The following is a 21,555-nucleotide window of genomic DNA, read 5'->3' as shown; positions in this document are numbered from 1 at the left end:
GGATAGGATAAAAGCTATTTTTTGTCCGTTAATTTTAGCCAAGGTACTACGGAGATGTTTTTCTCCGTTAATTTTACCTGTGCTATTTTGTTTAACCTATAGTATTACAATTTACCTAATTTCGGAGCATAGCTATTGCAGTTTTAAGAAATGTAATTATTATAATTACTTCCACATCAACAGCATCTAAAAAATAGGTTTGAACGCGATTGAACAACAAAATAAACATTTTCCAGAAACAGAAGACAGGCGAACACAGACAAGAAAACCTGACTCAGCCAAGGACCAAAGCCCCCCAACAAAAGACACAGTGAACCAGGGAGGAACCTATCCTTATTTCAAGACCCTAGAAACTAACACTCTCCCACACCATAAGCATTGGGAGAAAACACAAACACAAAATTAGAATCATTATTCCATTTATTATTGTAACTCTATTATAGTAGAAAGACAACAGGACTATGCACCTGACCCGAGAAGCAAATTTCAGTGTCACTCTTCCTCTGATTCAGACTCAGCACTCTGGAGCCACTCAATGAAGGGCTTGACATTCTTCCAGATTGGAGAGCTTTTATTCCCACCGGCCAGGCCCTGCTTATACCACTCCATGATGAACTCCTCTTCCAATAAATCATTATCATAAAGTGTTTTGAGAACCAAAGCCACCTCCTTAACTGCCTCAGCACTTGCCTTTTTGCAGAAAGTCTCTATAGCATGTAACAGAACCATCTGTGATCCTTCCTCTTGAATCGCAGCAGCCAGATAGTTTTTCTTTTTTGATACCTCTTTCGCAAATCCCTTCTCAACACCATCAAATAGAGCTACAAATAATGCATCCATTACTTCTTGAGGAGAACCAGAAACTGAAGAGAAGAATGACCTGAGCTGACTTGCCGAGGAACCCTTCTTGATATGAGCTCTTATTTCTTCAACAAGTTTTTTGTGGGCATTATTAATTACACTGGAACCATTCCCGTGCACCTCTGTCTCAGAGTCAGAAGGTTGCGTCACTGGCTTTTTCTTCTCCTCGTTGGTTGTAAGCATCACCATATCTGCAGTTACTGCACTTAGTTGCTCCTGGATACGTTGTTTAGCAGCCTCCAAAGAAGTATCTGTCTGCCATTGGATATCATCGTTGTCGTCATCTTCAAGCTCCCGATCATTTTCATCGGCTTGGCTACGTGCTGGGGAGTGATCCTCATCAGAATTGCTTTTCTTCTTGGCACCTTTGGCAGCAACATCCTTGGAATTGCCAGAGGAGCCTTTCTTTTTTCCCTCTTTCTTAACCTTCTTTAGTTCCTCATCAGCAACCTCTCCCTCCTTGAGCCTTTCTTTCTCAGCTCTTCTCATTGCCTTCTTGTCTTTAGATGACTTCTTTGCCTCAGGTGGGTTCTTGAGGATAAATGTCGTTAGCTTGTCCCTCATGTCAACATCTGAGATAAACCCACATGCAGCACATTTTAGTGTGATCATCTGTGACTTAGTGATCACAATCTCTGTTTCAGGATTCCCACAACCATAGCACTGAACATATTTCTTAATGAAGTTTTCAAGGAGAGCAGCAAGCTTAGAAGTGTCATGGGCTCCATTTACCAGTGAAGTTCCCATCTTCTCGTCAAATTTTGATTGGGCTCCAAGCTCACAACCAAAATATTTTGTGGTGTAAGAAGCAGGTCTAGCCAAGGCCTTGGCAATGTCAACCATATTAACCACATTAGTTTTGATGCCATTGCCTCTGCCTTCGATCTTCGTGATCATTTTTGGCATCTTATACCTATAGAAGGCATCATCACGGTTGGAAGCCCCAATATTTTGCAAAGCCATTTTTTGTTAAAAGGATGACTTGTTTAACTGATCAGAGAGGGTAGATGTCTGCAGCAGTATAGTTTCTTGGAATAAGAAATTCTCCTTCACCAGATTGATTTTTATCAAAAAGGCAAGGTCGCATAAACTGGCAGTCAAAATTATTTTCACAGTAGGCCTCAAATAATCCAAGATGCATGCAGCTTCCTTTATAAGAGGACCTTATGCTCTTTTTTCTGGTAGGGCAGTACTCTCCAAGTAAACCAATTGATGTCAGAAAGAGAGGAGCCCGTTCAGACATAAAAGAAACTTCAAACTTCTCCACTTTGACAAACTGCAGATGCAGCAGACTTAACTGCCAACTTTCTGAAATAGAATATCATTCCACATAATAAGATGGCTTCGAGAATATGATTAAACTGTTGTAAAATTGGTATGCAACTATGACATGAAGAATAGTACATTCCGTGCAATAAATTTTACTTAATATTCAATGCATAATGCAAGCTTTTATAATTTTCTCAGACTCGTAGGGGTTGTTAAGTGTTTAAAACATTTCTGGGGCATAAAAAACCTGTAAAACTTAATAGTCAAAGCCTAACTCATCGATTGGTATGTAAGGTAGATTGGTATGTAAGATTATTTAGAACACAAATTCTTAAAGTGCTGCAGCTGGTCAGACGAAAGAAATCCAGGGTGCTTATTCTAATACTTAAAACATCGGGAATTGTTTATAATAGTGCTTCGAAAGGCACACGTGCCTGAAAAAACTTCCCCCGAAACAATGAGTCAAATGATTGCCCCAATCCTAGCGCCAAAAAGAATCACCTTTTCGGATGACGAACTATCCGTCGAAGGGCGCAATCATGTCCAGCCTCTCAACATCCCTGTCCGATGCAATGAATATAAGGTCCCTTTGGTCTTAATTGACAACGGATCAGGCCTAAACGCTTGCGAACGTAATAGCTGAGTTGAGTCTTCTAGTCTAGTCATCTCTTCGCCAAGAAGGAGAACTAATAACATAGATACAATCTATAATAGATTGCCTACTCCCCTAAACAACTCAAACAAAGGCAAGGACTAGTCCTCCTCAACATCTCGTAGCACATAAACAAGACTCCATAACGGAAGATCATTACCTTCTTCCGGGATCGAGCGATGGCTATAAGTAGTAGCGGCGAACACTCATGCTCTATGGCCATTTTCTTAAGATTATTTAGAACACAAATTCTTAAAGTGCTGCAGCTGGTCAGACGAAAGAAATCCAGGGTACTTATTCTAATACTTAAAAAAACAGAACAGGGACTATTCAATAAAAAACAAAGGATTGAGTGCACTCCTAGAGACATAGAAACCTAATTTCCAATTTGAAAAACGCTTAAAGCTGCAGGAAGATCAAACGAGAAGCCGTCGATGTGTGAAAAGAAAACATTTACACTGTCCACTATTACAAAAGAATTGACTGCCGATAAATAATAAAAGATAATAAGAGTACAACAGATCTACAATGACATGGAAAAAAAGCAACGGAAGAAGAATAACTAGATTAACAAGTTGAATAATCATGGCATCTAGGTTTTTTGCCAAGCCCAATCTTTCTTTAAAAAAATCACAAGCTCTACAGAGCTATTAAAGAAAATTATTCCGTATTCCGTTCCGGTTATAATCATCAAACCAGATCCAAGGCTAATCAATAAGGGAATCGGAAAGTTTCAGAAGGTTAGTAAAATACATAGCAATCCAACAATCCGAACCAAGAATTAAGGGAAAATGCAAGAAAATGATCAAACACAAAAACCACAGTACCGAAGGCATAAAAAATGAAATCAAATCAACACAATCGCACAATAAATCGAGTTGATTTACTTGTATCAACGAAAGAAAATGGAGAAAACAAGATTTGGGAGATTACCTTGTTAGATGAAAAGAAAACTCGGAAGAGATTGAAGAAGACGCGAGGCTTCTAGATGCCGTGTGACAAGGAACTCTGTGAGAGGAGACAGACAAGATGCTCAATACACATACACACACGTATCAATTTATATATATATATATGGCAGCCTTAAGAGAACCGGGAGAAGGAAGACGAGCTCTTTTAGGTTTTAGGGCAAACTCAGCTTCGGAAATTTTAAATAAATTATTTTTCTGTTTTCACTAACCGTCCTACTCTAACATATTTGCCCTCTCCTTCTCATTATTTACGATTTTACCCCTGGTCCAGCCAATAGTGGCGCAGATGCAGTTTATTCTTGCTCTTCAATTGCAATTTACTACTATCCCCTTTTATTCAATGAAAATTTATTTTAAATTAAAAAATTGCTTTTTAATAAAATTATAAATATATAAACTATTTTAAAGGAAATAATAAAATATTACCGTAACTTTAACCGTACTAACAACAACTATCGAAATAAATATGAATTAAAACTACAAAACTGAAATAATAAAATACAATTTTAACCAAACAATTCAAGAGTCCGTTATTTTTCAAATTTAAGAAAACAATAACAAAATTATTATATTTTTCCCAACAAAAATAACTATATAATTCAAAGTTAGGTGCATATTAATTTAACAGTTAAATTGATTTTTTTTTCAAATGTCAATACCATGTAATAGAACTATTATTATGGTAAAAATATTAATTAAAATAATATTTTAATTCTAAATAAGTTTTATATTTAATTTATATCTTTTTAAATAGATACATAATTATTTTGTAATTAAATAATACATTAAATTATTCAATTATACCGTGCAAAATATAATTAATTTCTATATATAAAATAACTAAAATCTAAACTTAAATGATATAAAGTAGGTTTTAACATTAGTATTAACAAAACTATTTTTAGTTATATATTTAATATAATCAACTCGCCAGTTTAGATTTAATTAAATTAAATATAGAGAATAATTTGTTAAAAAAATATTAAAAATTGTTACATGTACGGTACTAAATATAATTAAAATAATTCCATCCGTTGTTTTATTGAATTTTATCTTTATTTTTTTAATTTGTTAATAATTATAATAATAATTATATTTATAGTAATAATAAAATTAGTAATAAAACCAAAAATTTAAATTTAAGAACTGAAACGAATTATAGTATTTTTAACTATAAAATAAAATTCTGATAATCTTAATATAAGTCATAATTGGCGTGCCTTGCTTGCATGAGAAATCATTAACCCGTGAATAATTGATTCTCAATCATCTTGTAGTTAAATAATTAATGCTAACTATTTATAGAATAATGACACATCCATTATTAATATTATAAACATAATTAATTAATTACAAAATAAATTTAAATGGGTATTTGAAAACAATTAAATAATAATTTAAAAATTCTATAAGCTAATTAGCTAATAATATTCTATTAGTTGGCCCGACCAAACGCATAAAAAATAAAAATATGAAATGAAATTAAGATGGAAGTATGTGGGGAAAAATGGGTTTGGCTTCTTCTTCATATGAAATAATACTTAATTTTCCTATCCATGGTTTCCAAGTAATTTTGGTAGACCAACTCTGACTTGCCATCTCGTTGTTGGTTAAGGCTAGGCCTCTGTTAGTAAAAAAAAAAAAAATGAAATTTATTAAATTTTATTTCATTTTTTAAAAATTATCTCAACTAAAAGTTTGAAATTTTGTAAATTAATTTAAAAATTTGCACTGGGTTTGCTTAAAAATTATTTTTTAAAAATTACTTAAAATAATAAAAAGTGACTTATATTAAAAATGAGTAAGTTTAAAGTACATATAATATTAATTGAAAACAATAACGATATTTTTTGTTAATTTATATAAAATAGTATTAATATTAAAAAGATACATTATATTTTGACTGACCTAACAAACATAAATTTGCCCATATTTTTTGTTGATATGTTTGTTAAATTATTAAATGAACATTTAATTAAGTATGGCATAACAACTAAATAAGTTGTAGAAAATTCCAACTTATAATTAATTATAATTAATTAGCAAATAATTAAGAAGAAAAAAAAAAAGTAGATGAAAATGTGTTGAACTTTGGTTGCTAATTTGTTGTTTTTAATTGATTAATGTTTTTTCCACAATTGAAATTTGACACGTATACCAGTGGAGAAAATAACAAGGAAAAATTACAAGTGACGTGGCGATGACCCATGTTTAAGAAAATAACACACAAGAAAAATAAATAACATTACTTTTTACAATTAAATTTAATATTATTTTATGTTAACATTTAAATGTTATGTTTTAACATTATGTTATTAGTTTTAAATATTATGTAGCAAAAACATTATAAAAAAATTAAAAATATTTGACATGTATGTGATACGTTATTTATTTTTTACAAAAATTTATTAAAGTAAATTGTGGAAATACTCAACTTAATTAAATATAAAATTTATCCAAATATTTTTTAACACTCTAATTTTTCAATAATTATGTGTCATAATTTTTAAAATAAATAGGCCATGGACATAAATCACACGACAATTGGCGTGACTGGCGTGGACGGTAGTCGCGTCGCGGGGGTCAAAAGAGTACAACACTTCGACCGTCGACTTCCGATTTATAAGCCTTGTATTCATACCCGATCTCTCTTCATCTCTATCTCTTCCCCGGGAAAAAAAAAATGAAGAACCGAAGCGGGCGGAGAATATCTGTGAAGTGGATTCCATTTTTCTGCATCTTTTGCTTCGCTTTTGGTGTTCTCTTCACCAACAGGTTTCTTTCCTTTCTTGTTCCTGTGTTATCTTTAATTCGGGGTCTGTACATCCAGCAATGCGTTGTTCTTTTTTTTTTTGTTTTTTTTTTCTCTCAAATTTGTTTGATCGCTTGATATTGATGTGTTGGCGGCTGGTGGATTTCGTGGCAGGTTGTGGGTACCGCCTGAATCCAATGAGCAGCTCATGTCACGGCATCGACGTGATCAGGAGCTACAAGTCGTTTCCGATGACTGCAATATCAAGAAAGTACGTTTTATTTTCCAATGTTCTGTTTAAAATTTGCTTAATTTTGGCAAGTATTTGTTTTTGCGCTTTATCGTTTTGGTCTGAACTGTTTATTGTTATTTAATTTCATGAAATGCACCCGAAGCCTGCACAAAACAATGAAGTTCTCGAGCAAGTTCTGAAAACCCATAAAGCAATTCAGTGAGTGTAAAATTCATTTCCTTCTGTATGACACAATCAATTTTGCTTTTTGATTTTTTTTTTTTTTTTGCTAACGTTGGTCTCTGCCATGGATTCTTCGAGGTTTGCCAGATCTCTAGACAAGTCAATTTCGATGCTTCAGATGCAGACGTCAGCTAGGCGGAGTTCTCAGGAGATGGGGAGCTTGGGTGGCTCATCTGCTGCGTCGAACCTGGTTAATGATGGTCCGCCCAGGAAGAAAGTGTTCATGGTCATTGGAATAAACACTGCGTTTAGCAGCAGGAAGCGGCGTGATTCAGTCAGAGAAACGTGGATGCCACAGGGTATGGTAGTTCTGTATTCTGATACCTTTTTCCATACTTTTACGTTGATATTCTTATTGGGGATTTTCTGTCTCAAATGGATTGGTGGGTCCTCTTCAGGGGAAAAGCTTCTGCAATTGGAGCACGAGAAAGGAATTGTCATTAGGTTCATGATTGGACACAGGTAATTGACTTTACTGATCTGTCCCAGTTATCTTTGACTATCATGCAAGTTTTTGTTCTAAAGTGTACAATCAAATTCTTCCAGACTGTATTTTGTCCCTCGGTCAATATATAGCAATATCTCAGATAAAAGAAGATCATTTTTTTTATAAAAAAGATGGTGGTCAGGTTATCTTGTTCAACTCTTTTGTACTGAGACTAAGCTACAATCTAGTAAGGTCAAAGTCAGGTTATCTATACTTAACTAGGGAAATAGAAAGAGTTCCTTATTTTACTCGGGAATTTGGAAAGTCTTGCGGCCTTGCCTCAAAGAATTGAAACTAGATATCGCCTATAAGTCGACACATGTTTATCAACATCCTCATCCCTTGATATTTAGAAAAAAAATATGTTACTTTGGCTATTTTGCAAGAGCAATATCTTGCTGCTACCTTACTGATTTGCAGATTTAAATTGATGTCAAGGGTTGATGTGAATAACTATTATTGGAACTTTTGTGCAAAAGAGTTTCTGTACAATATGTCTGGAGATTTGTTAGCAACAGTTGTCTGCTATTATGTCACCAGCTACGCATATAAAACTTTGCGAGGGCCAATGCAATTCATTCATTAGGAAAGGACATGAATTGATACTAGATTGTCTATGTAATAAGAAGGGTTAATAAAATACATTTGATTTGTTTTTTAATATTTAATTGGACAGCTTCATTTATGTTGTTATAATTTATTCATACTACATGGCCACAGAATCTTATCATATACTTTATACATTTTATTAATCTGGACCAAGTTTGAGTTCTTTATACATTGTAAAAAGAGTTTGAGCTCTAGGGTCAAATTTGCTAGGATGGAAATTGGTACCCTAGGAGCTTTGTTTCTTCCCAGTGCATTATCTTCTTTCTCAATCTCTAGTTCTACACGTATTACCTATGAATAAGCAGTTACTAAGTGCACTAGTAAGTTATAACTTGTAAAAACTGGAAGGATTGAATCCAGTTATAGAATCATAAAGGTCATAAATAGATCTTTGAAGTATATTTTCACAGATAAATGCCAAGCTACTCCCACCTGTCTTGTATCTATTCTGTTGCTTTATGTAAATGAGAACTTATATGACTGATGTCTGCATTGGTTGAACAGTGCAACATCAAATAGCATTTTAGACAGAGCTATTGACTCGGAAGATGCTCTGCACAAGGACTTCCTTAGATTGGTAAGGAAACACATATTGATTACAGCATTCTCTTTAACTTTTTGGGATCTTAAAAGAGGACTACCTTCTATTTGATATTTGTTTCAAAACTGTGTTCTGTTGCAGGAGCACATTGAAGGGTACCATGAATTGTCTGCAAAAACCAAAATTTTCTTTTCCACTGCAGTTGCAAAGTGGGATGCTGAGTTCTATGTCAAGGTGGATGATGATGTCCATGTAAATCTTGGTAGGCAATAGGCATTGCCTTCTTTAATTACCTAAATTTTAATTTGCTTATTGCTACTGTTGTGACCAAAAAAGTAAAAGTAAATAAATTGTCACAACATTGGAGTTAGATTCTTATTTTCTTTCCTTCTCCAGGAATGTTAGCTTCAACCCTTGCCCATCACAGGTCAAAGCCCAGAGTCTACATTGGGTGCATGAAATCTGGACCTGTGCTTTCACAAAAGTAATTCTACTGTTTGAATCTTGTTGGGAACAGTATACTCTGGTTTTTCTGCTGCCATAGGAATGCATTATATATTTCATGCTAACTTTTTCTGCTTTCCAGAACTGTCAAGTACCATGAACCAGAGTACTGGAAATTTGGAGAGGAGGGGAATAAATACTTCCGGCATGCAACTGGGCAGATATATGCGATCTCAAAGGATCTAGCGACATACATCTCCATTAACCAGTAAGAGGTTTCTTTTGAAGTGATATCTTTCACTGATAACTTGTTTGCTCCTTTTCTTCTGTCCCTGAGGAGGTGGGCTTTTTGGTTTCTATCTCTATTATCTTGCAACTCATCTTTATCTATCCTGTGATTTGCATTCCTGCGTCAAGCAATGATTTTCTTCTATGTTTTTTTTTCAAAAAAATTATGTAAACCCAAAAATTGAAGCACCATCCATAGTAGCATTGTTCAGGCTCTGGCTTGTTAGTAGTGTAACAATGATGTGAAGTGTGAATATGCATAAATTTATCTTCAAACTCGTGCTTTGAAACTTGCTTTTGCACTTTGCTATTATTGTGAATTGCATTAACAATCAGAACAGTGTTTCCATTTAAACTGAGTTTAACAAGAATGAAAATCAGCACGAACATTTAAAAATTTTCCAACTTCTAATCCTTAACTATCTGCTCAAACAGATTTTGTTACAGATGCATATATTATTAAATCCTGCAAATATTTTACTGTGTTTATCTTTGTGTTTTGAACTTCTCCACATGAAATATTCTGTGTTTCAAGATGCATCTAAAGCTCTGGGAGGTTCTGATATGACTGCAGGCCCATATTACATAAGTATGCGAATGAAGATGTGTCACTTGGATCGTGGTTTATCGGTCTTGAGGTTGAGCACATTGATGACCGGAATATGTGCTGTGGAACTCCACCAGGTAATCCCATTATTAGAAAATAGATTATAAAATGATTGGTAATGAATTTTATAAAAGCATTAAATCTTTTCCGATATTAGAAAATTTTCCTAGCTGCAAACAGAGGAAGAAAATGATGGCTGATGGATTTACCAACAAATATCTTGAAAATTCTTGATTCTAAGTTGTAATGCGGATTAGGTAGGAACTTTAAGACATGGGTCTTTATTGGTGTATTCATAGAGACATGAGAACCGACTCAGTAGTCAGCATGACAGCATTATTACGGTAGGATTTCCGTTTCTAATTTATTGTTTGCTCTCTTATTCTGCAGATTGTGAGTGGAAGGCTCAGGCAGGCAATGTGTGCATTGCATCATTTGATTGGAGTTGCAGTGGAATCTGCAAGTCAGTGGAGAAGATAAAATTTGTTCATGAAAGGTGTAGTGAAGGTGATGGAGCCGTTTGGAGTGCTCTCTTTTAAATAAATTTTAGCAGCAGAACATTTTTTCGACAAACAAGAATATACTCAAACATTCATTTACATTTGCCCAACGAGGAGAGAGGCAGTTCTGATAGTAGAGATAGACAAAGCTGTTCTTGGATTAGAGTATAGATACATGCAACATATTACCTCTGCCACAGTTTGGTGAAGCTCATCCAAGTACTCAACAGGAGAAGGCGTATTTATTATTTATACCTATACAGAAATTCATGGAAATACAAGAGCTTCTTTTTCTTTTTCCTTTTTGTTTTGTGAAATTTATTTATAGATAGAAAAAGTGAGCAAAATTTATAGTTTTGAAAGTCGACTCAATTCCTTCTCGGAATGGAGTTAAAACAAATACGTACTGTAATTTTAAAGCCTTCATTTTTCTTCTTACATCGAGATAATTAGAAGGCGGCTAAGTCTATGCTGCAGGTAGTGGTGTATAAATTGTATAATTTTAGAACTATCAATTATGTATCTTTAAATTACGTTGTGTAGTTTAAAAGAAAAATTGATTCTCTGCTGCAACTCTGTACAATGAGCTGCAGAGAACTTATCATGGTTCCTTTTCAATGTAATAGAAGATAAACACCACATATTCTAAACACAAAATATGGGGGGACAAAATTTTCAAATTATTTAGGAAAAATGATTCCATGTCAATGAATGGTTGATTCAAATTTCTGTTCTTTCTTATTCCAGAATGAAATGTGTTATTAACATAAAATTACATTGTCACAAAAAATTTTCAAAATTCAAGATATACACCTAAAATATTTATAATAAATTTTTTAAACTTCAGTAGTATATTTCCAACTTCAACTATTACTGTTTATCAGGGTAGTATGAGCTTTGCCCGTTTGTGGTCAATAATGGGCTCTAAATTTTGCCATTGATGAACTCGAGATCCTTTATTTATTTCGGCTTCCACATTTTTTGACTTCGAAGAGACAAAAAATAAAAATCAGTTTATTTTAATTTTTAATTTTTTACTTTTTCTCTTGTCTTTATTCAATTCACCGTTCTTCCCCAGCGCCACACCGGCATATTTCTTTCAAGTCACACTGGCACTGTGCTGTTGTTCTCTCTCTTCCTGCATCCGCTTCCCTCACATCAGTCAATCACAGTATAGGTGATCGTTTTTTTCTCATAATCAGACGGTTCTGGTGCGGTCAATGGAGAACAGCGACGTCTTCTTGGGGTTGCACGATTTCCTCGAACGAATGCGCCAGCCTTCCGCTGCTGATTTCGTCAAATCCATCAAAAGGTCTCTCCCTTCCTCGTTCTTTTACTGCTCTAATTTATGGACACGTATTGGTGTAAGTTCCATTTTAATGCGTTAGCTGATGTCTTCGCTGTTTGATATCATCTTCTTCTCTAATGAGATCAAAACAAACCTTACCTTGGACTAGTTTTTTATTCAGACATTTTTCTTTCTTAATTGACAATTAAGTACAAGGAATCTGTAAGCTCTTTCCGTTTTCTGGCCAATTTGAACGCGTTTTAATGCAATTCTCCCAAAAACACAAACCGATTCTCTTTGTTGTTCTTCACAAGTTAAACTAGGATTTGGTGATTTGAGTAGCTAAAGTCTGACGAACTTTTTTTTTTATTCTTCTTTTCCTTTTCTTCCCGTTCTTTCCTTGTAAGTTAAAGTCTGTACTTCGTTGAAAACGTGGAAGTTGTTTTGCGCATGAGTCAAAAGAGTAAGGGCGTGTTTTGCCTCCCTCTAATTTCATGCGCGAAACTTGAATGTTTTACTTTTTAGCACCAATATGCTTAAGGTAATATGTCCGATGGAATTGCCTCAACTGAAGAATATGTCTGGTACAAAACGAGTAGTGGTGGTTGGTGGAAGATGAATACATTTTTAACGATTATATTTTCTTTTGAGATGAAAAACTACGATATCATAGAAGAGTCAACAAGGGGTGCGGCCTATAAAAGGATTATATTAGATTTTGATTCAGATTGGCTGGTTGTTTCTTGGAGCTGTCAACATTATATGCAAGAACTCATATTTGTGGGTGAGGGGGTCAGACAGTGGAATTTCCCACCTCATGTTGGGGATGATACTCTTCTGCTCTTGAAACTGGATAGGGCTGCCATGATCAATATTAGGTGTGTGCTGTTGTATTTCCAAGCTGTTTTAGTTTTGATAGTTAACTGGACAAAATCAGAGTTGGTGCCACTCGACAGTGGATTTTCTTCTGATGAGTACATTGAGATTTCGAGGTGTAAGATTAACAAGGTAGTGGGAAACTGATTCGACTACAGGATGATCTTTAGTATGAGGATAGACCTATTGAAGGAGACGTTGCCATCTATATATTCTGTTGCGAGGTTCAAGGAAGGAAGCTTTGCAGAGTGGTTTGAGGTGTACATTGGTGAGACTCGTTGGAGCATCCCTCTCCTTGATAACCTCAATGATCAAGGGGTTAATTGCTTTGTGGTCTGAATGGAGTCTAATTCTGTTCAGCTATTCTATGAGGATATTCTTGTCTGGAAACTTTCCAAGGATGCTAAGTTTACTGTCAGATCACAATTACTTGATGGGTTCTAACGAGTTCCTAGATTGCTTTCACTAGAAATAAAATTGGAAGGTGAAAATGGCTCCAAGAATTGCTTGACAATCTTATGAAGAGAGGCAGAACGTGGTAAACAAATGTTTTCTTTGCACAAGGAGAGTGAATCCTCAAGCCTTGCTCATGGCTTCGGACTTGAGAGAAAGGAAGAGAGAAAAGCAGAGAAAGAAAAGAGAAATCTTGAGGTAATTTGTTTATTTATTCCATGATCTTTATTCATAAATGGAAGACCTATTTATAGACAAGAAATGGAGGGGAAAAAGAATGGCAACAGGAGGCGGTGAGATTATTGAAGAAGCCAAACATGAGCTTGATCTTGGAATAATCTTTCAATGGCAAGCCAAGTGTCTTTAGCAGTGAGAGAGACATTGGGTTTAAGAAGACATTGGAGGATGTCAAAAGAGGCAGTTGCTTGAGTCCATGTAAGTACTAGAACATCAACCTGCTTCCATAAAACAGCATCTAGGTTTGGCACCTGTCTTCAGTTCTCGAGTAGAGTTTCAACCGGACATAATCGGTCTTGTCAATGTGGCTGAGAGTACTGTAGCCTTCAAAAACTGGTTTGACGAGAGATTTCCAAACTAAATAATTAGTAAAATCAAGTTGTTCACTAACATAACTCTTAATGTTGGAAACACCGAAAGAAGGATGAGAAACACGAGAAAGTGTAAGGAAAGAGGAGGGACAAGAATCACCTAACAGTGGACGAAAAAGAGAGACTCATGTTGCTTGGTCAAACCTTTTTTTTTTTGAGGAGATTGATCAAAAGGTACATAATAAAAAACATTGATTGTTGTATAAACAGTGGTGTGGTCTGGACCAAAGTATATATGACAATAAATATAAAAATCAGTGGGCCTGCTTTATGTACAGTCACGGAGAAAGAAGGCTATTTTGCAGGAGAAAGAATCACTTATTGAGAGAGTTTGAGTTGTAGGTGGTGAAGGAGAGAGAGAACGGAGTCCTGTGCTTGATCAAAATTGGCAGACAGTAGACAGAACTGACAGTCTGGTAAAGGCTTTGTGACTGAGGAGAGAGACAGCGACTGAGAAGAGAAATTAACAATCTTGATGCAAGAGATAAATTTCACCTGAGGGGAGAGTGGAAAATTGCAATTTTGGTTTGCCTGGCCGAGGAGAAAAATTGCGCCTGAAGAGAATATAGAAGGGGGTTGCCCACAGAAGGTGCAGGCGCTTTGTTGAGATCGGGCTATTGAGAGCTGCAGAGGAGAAAAATTGCACCTGAAGAGAGAGATAGAAGAGGGGTTCACACAGAGGTGCAGAGGTACTATTGTTGGCCTGGCGAGAGAGAAAGTTTGGGAGATTGGGTTGCTGAGAACTACCGTAGACGCACTGTTGAGACATGCAGAAGGAGCAGAGACGAAGTGGAATTTTTTCTTTTTAATTGTAAACCAGTCAAGTTAACGAAAAAACTCAGAATAAATTATGCAGAGTATGCTCTGATACCAGGAACAGATGTAATTATTGAAAGGGTTATCTTATTCATCACATGAACATGCTATTTATAATGTTACAAGATGTAGTTCTAATCTAACTAACCTTAGGTTCTAGAATCCTAATGATACAAAAACAATGCTATGTGAGAGATATATACAAATTACAATACAATTTAAATATATGACATATTTATCCCTTTATCTCTTTACCAGTCAAATGAGAAAATTCTTCTGCCTCATCCCCCATGCCATTTCCTGGCATCGGGAGAAACAGTAGAGCTTTTGAAATAAATCCTAACCTTTTGCTGGCATCCGAAATAATTGGCTTAAAATACTTTATGTTTTGCTGATCTGTTTAACCTATTCTCTTTGAGAAAGTTGCAACTATTCTCCATCTACATTATCCTTTTTTCTCACGATAATAAATTATATGCGACATAAACACATGGCGTGTGATTCCATATTCTATTGTTTCTTAAACAAACTCTTCCAGATGGGTAATCTTTTGTCTGATAGCTGAAATTTAATATTATAATATATTGTGGGGCTAAGTCTGCTAATAGATTTTATCTACCATGTGAAAAATTTGAGGTGTGAAGGTACAGTTTGTTAAAAAAAAAGTAAAGTTTGTAAGCATAAAGGCATTGTGGTTTAAGTTTTGTACCACTACATTTCTCTACGTGCCAGTTTCGAATGCACAGTGACAGTGTTCTGAAGGTTACATATCCTGTATTGCAGTTTCATTGTTTCATTTTCAAATAATGCTCCTGATCCAGAAAGAGACGGTGCTGCAGTGCAGGAGTTCCTTGCCAATACGGAGGCTGCATTTAGAGCTCATCCACTTTGGGCTGGTTGCTCAGAAGAGGAGCTGGAGAGTGCTGGTGAAGTGAGTTATGAAACATCTCTCTCCTTCCGTAACTCTTAATGCATGTGTTGTTTACAAGCACTCAAGTGCATTTTTCTTCTCTCTTTATTTATATCTTAACAGGTGAATGCATCTGGCTGCATATGCCTGTGTCTTCACCTATTTGTGTATGTGCATCCACCCAAGTAAGACATGGGTGATATTGACTTATATTGAATGCTGGATCATGAATGTATGAAACATCTTAATAAGGAACACTTAAATTTAAGCTAATAGTATTTCTTCCAAAATTATTTTTTCTGAATAGTAAAAATAACTTCTTTTTTTTTTAAAAGAGATAAAAGATAGCTGTCCAGTTGTAAAATTTTAGGAAACTGGATATGACTAACAGCTAGTTGCTAGCATTACTAACATATTAGGTACGACTAAGAGTTGTGAATTTTAGCATAATTTATCACTTTCTTATGCTCAAGCATACTACTGTCACCTTTTCAGGATCTATAACATGGAGCGAGTTTAATGTAGAGAAGATATGAAGAGTCAGTGCAGCTGTATGAATAGATTAGCAAAATACCCATAGGTGAAGAATGGAGTTAAGGAAAATAAGGATATCGAGCTCTACTATATTATTACAAAAAGATACTAGTGGCTATAAAGCTAATATATTATTGGCAAAACTTCCTCCATGACATATACATCTTTCCACTTTTTTGTTAGAAACACATAACAGCAAATAGAGAAACTGTTCACAGAATTTGCCAAGCAACTTCTATATATATGATATGCAGCTTTATTAGATAGCATTGAGGAATGTCAAATATACTAACAGTTTATAGGCAAAGATATTTTGTTTTGAGAGATACGGCACCAAAAAGGCTGTCACCCACGTACAAGATATTTACATTTGAGTTAGAAGATCAACGATCTTCCCAAAATCTTCCCATCCATATAAATCGTGTCCTAGAATTAGAGACCCAAAAACATATATCTACCTATCTTTAATTCCTACCATTTCTCTTACACACCCTTCAAACGCTCTATTGTTTCTCTCTTTGCACACCACCCAAAGTTTATAGACAAAGATATGTGGATCTTTTTTCAGATCTCATAAAAAAATTGTATTACTAGTTTAAAGAAACCTATTTTTTGGAGATTGGAGGAGACAAGTATAGTTACATGGCAGCATAGGGCTAATTCCGCCAAAAACAAGCCAACATCAAACCACATTACATATTTGTACTACCTAATATAATAAGTATCAAGTGGCTTTGGCAGAATTAACCGTGTGGCATGTTGCGCTTGACTTGAAACTAGTGTCAAGTTATGAAATAATAATGTGATACACAATGATAAATAACCAGAATCAGGAAAAGTTTTTCTTTCTTCGTGGATCAAAGGTGTGGTTATGCACATTCTTTCGGGCCCAAGTCTACCTAGATTCTACTTTGGTTGGGCAGCATAAATTTTCATGTCCTAGAATAAGCTCAATGACAACAGAACTCTCTTATTGTTCAAAGAATTTTAGTTTCTGATTTTTGGTGTAATACAATCAGGAAATATCAAGTTTGATCATCCTGTAGACTTTGAGATTTTGAGTTTGGCTGATATTTTCTTGATTCTGTTCATGTACTGTTTATGGATTGTAAGAACATTTAATATCAGTATTCTGTTAGAAAAAACTCAATCCCTTATAATACGAAACTTTTCTCCAATATTATTTTGTTAGTTTCCAACCCATGAAGTACTAGTAAATGGTTTGCTGAAAATCAATGGGCTTTCTTTGATACAGGGACTCGAAAAGTATGTCATGACAAAGTTATTTGCACGGGTATTTGCTTCACTTCCAGATGATGCGAAATATGATGAGAAACTTTCTGAGAAGATGGCATTGATTCAACAGTTTGTTCGGCCTGAAAATCTGGATATTAAGCCCATCTTTCAAAATGAAACTTCGTGGCTGGTAAGGAGGGATGTTCACATGTCAATCAATTTTCCATGTTATCCAACTGATAGTACACCCTTCAGATCTTTGTTTAATGGAGTGGCACTCAAGGGTCCAATATGCTGATATGAAACTGGCTGCTTGATCTTCTTCTGGATGAGACAATTTTTTGTTGTATTCTTTCTTGCTGTGGGAGTGGGATCCAGCACCTCTACTTTTTTTCCCCTACGTAGTCTATTGTTGTATTCAGAAACTAACTGTACCTTGACTCTGTGGCTTTTGTTCATGTCACATGAATTATCATCTACGCATGTTTTATATGTTGGATATCATAGATGTAGCAATACTTGTGCTTCCGCATCTTGATATGTTTCTATAGAAAGAGAAAGATCTGAGCTCTTAGATATCTACTCTGATGCCTTATATCTTTAACACAGAACTTCACCTCATATTTCCCTCCTTTGGGGAAATATCATTTTTTTTCCTTTCCGTTACTAACTCAAGTTCAGCATCATTTTCACACGATACTCAACTACTTGACTGTTGAATTTGTACTTTAATTTCATAAGTTTGACATCTTCTTGAAATATGTATTTTTTTGTCAGTTATGATAGTTTTATTTTATATTGAGAATTTTTGAACATATTTGTTGTAATGTTGCATACTTTAGTTGTGTTGTTAGCAGCATTGTTGACTGATTATTCTAATACTTATTTGTTAAAACGGAGCAGGAGATAGGTTGTTTTTCATTATTATTTTAAAGGAAAGAATAGAGCAGTAAATAGTATTCTGTGTTTCTCAAGGAAAATGAAGGAAAATAATGCTTGGTTCAAGCCACGATAATAAGGTGTTTAGTGTTCATCCTTGTTTGTCTTTATTCAATATCCTCTTACCTTGTTATCTTTCCTTTCACATTGGCAGCTAGCACAAAAAGAGCTGCAGAAGATAAATATGTATAAAGCTCCAAGGGACAAGCTTGTTTGTATCCTCAATTGTTGCAAGGTGATAAGTAACTTGTTGCTTAATGTTTCAATCTCTTCAAATGAGAATCCTCCTGGAGCTGATGAATTTCTTCCTGTCCTGATTTATGTTACTATAAAGGTAAGGTTTCTATTTTATGCATAACTGCTTGATTTAATTGTATAGTTGTTGATATATGTTACTATGAAGGTAAGGTTTATATTTTATGCATAGATGCTTGATTGACTTGTATAGTTGTTTCATCCTTTTGGTGCCATTTCTTACTGGTACATATTTGACATAGAAACTATAATCCTTGTAACTAAAGGAACATTTGTGTATTTGTACTCGCTGTAAATTTTTGTCTTGTTAGCTTGAAGTTCTTGGCATGGAAAAATATTAAAATCTGGCATGTTATGATAACTGCAGAACTTATTTATTATCATGGTAGAATTTTCTTAAAGAAATGGACACCTTCTATTTTGAAATAGTTATGTCCTTCAGTTGTTCAAGCTTGTATGAAAAAAAATCGCCATCGTTATGCACCATATGACTAGCTACTACTAAAACTCGATTGATTTGCTGCTAATGGATTTTGTATGCACATCTATAAAATTTCTGTAGTCTAGACCATTTAGATATTCTAAAAAATTTCTTTTTTATGACAATATGCAGGCAAACCCTCCACAATTGCACTCAAATTTGTTGTACATACAACGGTATAGGCGTCAATCTAGATTAGTTGCAGAAGCAGCTTATTTTTTTACAAATATGCTCTCAGCAGAGTCTTTCATCTCTAACATTGATGCTCAGGCTCTTTCAATGGATGAAATAGAGTTTGAAAAGAACATGGAATTTGCTCGAGCTCTTCTGGGTAGCGTTTCAACTGATGTGGATGGCCTATCTAAGCAAACCGATGAAAGCATGGGGCGCGTTCCTGGAGAGGAATATAGGGCAGTGAAACATCAAGTTTTAAACACCAAAAAGGATCCTGTTTTACAATCAAAATCATCTGAAATGCTTTCTGGAAATAAGGAAGCAACTTATGACAAGGATCAGTTGTCGGTGACAAAAATCCCATCCCTCTCAGATTTAGAAAATAAAGGGGCGTCCATGCTTTTGAAGGAGGAGCAGGCAAGCAAAGTCTTCCAGGAGTATCCTCACTTGTTTGCCAGTGTTGGTGATCTTACCATCAGTGATGTAGAAGGCCTTCTAAATGATTATAAACAACTTGTTTTAAAATATGTTTGTCTTTCCAAAGGCTTGGGTGATGCTACTCCATCTCTCCCTTTTTCCAGTTCATCATCGGATGTCCAAGATCAGATTGAAAGTTCCAAGAAGCCTAAAGATCATAAAGCAGCAAACCTAAATATTGATACACAACAGGTTACTGATAAGACAGATGAAAGTTCAGATAAGTTTCCGCAATTCGATGAAGCAAATAATAGTGATTTGAAGCAGTTGCAGACTGAAGATGACACTTCTCAGTAATAGCTGTGTGAAGATGCTATTTGTAGGAGAGCACGTTGAGCTTTTTGAAGTGATGAATGATAGCTGTCACAGTTTTTTACCTTTGAATGGAGATCCCTTTGTTTATTTTCGAGATAATGAAATAGCGGAAGGAAATGGGGAGTACAGGGGTTGTATTGTAATCCATCAATTATTATTCCAATGAACATGCAATTTCATTTGCCACTCAGAAACACTCAGCAGATCATACTACGATTGTTTATGCATGCATTTGAGTAGACGTGTTTTCCACTCACTAATTTCTCAGAAGATGGGAGTATGTATAAACATTGGTGGAATACATTCTTGATTCACGGTTTGTCAAGAGGCAGGTATGTTTTTATTTTGAATTCTTTTCTTTTCTTTCTTCCTGATCATTTCTCCTTTACAAAGAATCTACATAAATGCAGGCTGTATTGATGTACAATACTGGTATAGCTAAATGTAACCTCTTCATTTTGTGTTTTCTTTATGTTGTTATTTGGCTCCTAGGAGACTTGAGCAACCTGCAGATATGGCAGCCCATAAAATTTCCTAAGTCTGATGTGAAATAACTGTCACGTTCTTATTTCAAATACAACAGTGATAATTACACCCAAAATAATTACTACATTGATAATACATTGACAACTTTGCTTTGTCCCTTTTGTTGACAAGTTGCTCCGAGATGAAATTGAACTCTGGATGTCGGTATTGGAAATTTCTAGCCCTATGGCATCCTAATTTATTTTGATATTTGAAATTTAGTTAGATACGGGGGTAAGTTACAATGAGTTGAATGGATGTTATATGACTAGATAAGCTTACCATTAGAATGTCCAAGCCGTGTAGGATCAAGCATTTTATTGTGTTCTTGTCACATCTATGATTATCAGGGCACCTCAAATTCGAAGCTAAAGCTTGCTGTGGTGGGTAATTCCACGGTGCCAGAGGCACTATGCTTCAGAGACACTTGTGCATTAGTTTTTACTATTTCATAGTGATTCATTGACATGCAGCAATCAGTTGGTATTATGTATTCGTTACTGTATTATTGCGTAACCTTATTAAATTACTGCATAATATTTACTGATTACTATAACTGGTTCCAAGTTGCTGTTAAATGTTAAAACTGCAGCGGTTTGCTGAAGGCAGCATACTTACTGGGTTCTGGTCGGGGTTTTTTTTTTTTATGGTCTTCATTATGAGACACCAGAAGCCATTAAGGATGCAATTGGCATTCAGAAGGGGCAGAATTAACCTTTTAATTTGTGGCTACTCAAGTGCGGAATGTCAATTAGTGCAAGATTACATTCTGCTTCTGGGTGCAAGGGTCTGTGGTGCCTAGGAGGCACCTTACCTCTTAAGTAATCTTCTAATATTTTACGATGGTAAAAAAAATTTATATAATAATCGCCATACAATAATTTAGTTCTTATGTCTGCTGATTACCATATAAACCTTTCAGGGTTACTGTAAAATATTAAAAATTATCACGCCTCAGGGGCATCATGGTGAATGTTAGATGTATGTTGGTGCTTGTAAGGGGGTAGATGGCCAATGCCAAATGAGTACTTAACGCATTTTACCATATTATATATATATTTAGGAAAAACCTATTGTTGTTTACTGTATCAATTTGTCTTACATTTTTGTTTGTGAATATGAGCTGACCTGGAAAACATTTTTTTTTTTTATAATAAATATTACACCTCATCTGGTAAGGACATGCAGATCCTATATCTGAATTATTGAAGG

At 35.0% G+C, this 21,555-nt stretch overlaps 3 protein-coding genes across 5 annotated transcripts; 2 read left to right on the top strand and 1 right to left on the bottom strand.

Moving 5' to 3' along the window:
• Positions 1 to 209: 209 nt before the first annotated feature.
• Positions 210 to 3,824, bottom strand: LOC110815227 (eukaryotic translation initiation factor 5). The gene is made up of 2 exons (XM_088223086.1): positions 3,716 to 3,824; positions 210 to 2,169 (listed from the first exon to the last, which is right to left on the bottom strand). Exon 2 carries the CDS (start codon positions 1,822 to 1,824, stop codon positions 493 to 495), a length of 1,332 nt encoding a protein of 443 aa, XP_088079212.1. The 5' UTR covers positions 1,825 to 2,169; positions 3,716 to 3,824; the 3' UTR covers positions 210 to 492.
• Positions 3,825 to 6,318: 2,494 nt separating this feature from the next.
• On the top strand, positions 6,319 to 11,029 carry LOC110816466 (Galactosyltransferase family protein). 2 transcript variants are annotated; one of them, XM_088223083.1, is made up of 11 exons: positions 6,319 to 6,528; positions 6,680 to 6,776; positions 6,901 to 6,956; positions 7,059 to 7,279; positions 7,379 to 7,442; positions 8,581 to 8,653; positions 8,759 to 8,879; positions 9,014 to 9,101; positions 9,204 to 9,329; positions 9,924 to 10,033; positions 10,347 to 11,029. In XM_088223083.1, exons 1-11 carry the CDS (start codon positions 6,437 to 6,439, stop codon positions 10,493 to 10,495), a joined length of 1,197 nt encoding a protein of 398 aa, XP_088079209.1. In that variant the 5' UTR covers positions 6,319 to 6,436; the 3' UTR covers positions 10,496 to 11,029. The 2 variants fall into 2 exon arrangements, with proteins under 2 accessions (XP_088079209.1, XP_021900370.1); XM_022044678.2 differs by having other exon boundaries at positions 6,321 to 6,528; positions 7,068 to 7,279.
• A 383-nt stretch (positions 11,030 to 11,412) lies between these two features.
• VPS9A (Vacuolar sorting protein 9 (VPS9) domain-containing protein) lies at positions 11,413 to 20,456 on the top strand. Of its 2 annotated transcripts, XR_015821709.1 has the most exons (6): positions 11,413 to 11,768; positions 15,281 to 15,428; positions 17,197 to 17,367; positions 18,271 to 18,450; positions 18,985 to 20,150; positions 20,311 to 20,456. XR_015821709.1 is itself a non-coding variant. In XM_022044665.2 (5 exons), the coding sequence occupies exons 1-5, from the start codon at positions 11,677 to 11,679 to the stop codon at positions 19,798 to 19,800; spliced, it is 1,407 nt and encodes a 468-aa protein (XP_021900357.2). In that variant the 5' UTR covers positions 11,413 to 11,676; the 3' UTR covers positions 19,801 to 20,286. The 2 variants fall into 2 exon arrangements, 1 of the variants encoding a protein (XP_021900357.2); XM_022044665.2 differs by lacking the exon at positions 20,311 to 20,456 and having other exon boundaries at positions 18,985 to 20,286.
• The last annotated feature ends 1,099 nt before the right edge of the window (positions 20,457 to 21,555 follow it).

Source organism: Carica papaya, chromosome 1, assembly GCF_054855325.1.
Source record: "Carica papaya isolate Zhongbai chromosome 1, ASM5485532v1, whole genome shotgun sequence".
NCBI classification, from domain to species: domain Eukaryota; kingdom Viridiplantae; phylum Streptophyta; class Magnoliopsida; order Brassicales; family Caricaceae; genus Carica; species Carica papaya.
The sequence above is the reverse complement of the archived record's forward strand: the minus strand, read 5'-3'. Positions and strand labels throughout refer to the sequence as shown.

Excerpts from the sequence above, each read along its gene's own strand:
- LOC110815227 (XM_088223086.1), bottom strand. The coding sequence starts at position 1,824 with ATGGCTTTGCAAAATATTGGGGCTTCCAACCGTGATGATGCCTTCTAT.
- LOC110816466 (XM_088223083.1), top strand. The coding sequence starts at position 6,437 with ATGAAGAACCGAAGCGGGCGGAGAATATCTGTGAAGTGGATTCCATTT. Across the intron at positions 6,957-7,058 it reads AAAACCCATAAAGCAATTCA|GTTTGCCAGATCTCTAGACA; the intron begins GTGAGTGTAAAA and ends GGATTCTTCGAG. Across the intron at positions 9,330-9,923 it reads ACATACATCTCCATTAACCA|GCCCATATTACATAAGTATG; the intron begins GTAAGAGGTTTC and ends ATATGACTGCAG.
- VPS9A (XM_022044665.2), top strand. The coding sequence starts at position 11,677 with ATGGAGAACAGCGACGTCTTCTTGGGGTTGCACGATTTCCTCGAACGA. Across the intron at positions 17,368-18,270 it reads AAAATGAAACTTCGTGGCTG|CTAGCACAAAAAGAGCTGCA; the intron begins GTAAGGAGGGAT and ends TCACATTGGCAG. Across the intron at positions 18,451-18,984 it reads TGATTTATGTTACTATAAAG|GCAAACCCTCCACAATTGCA; the intron begins GTAAGGTTTCTA and ends GACAATATGCAG.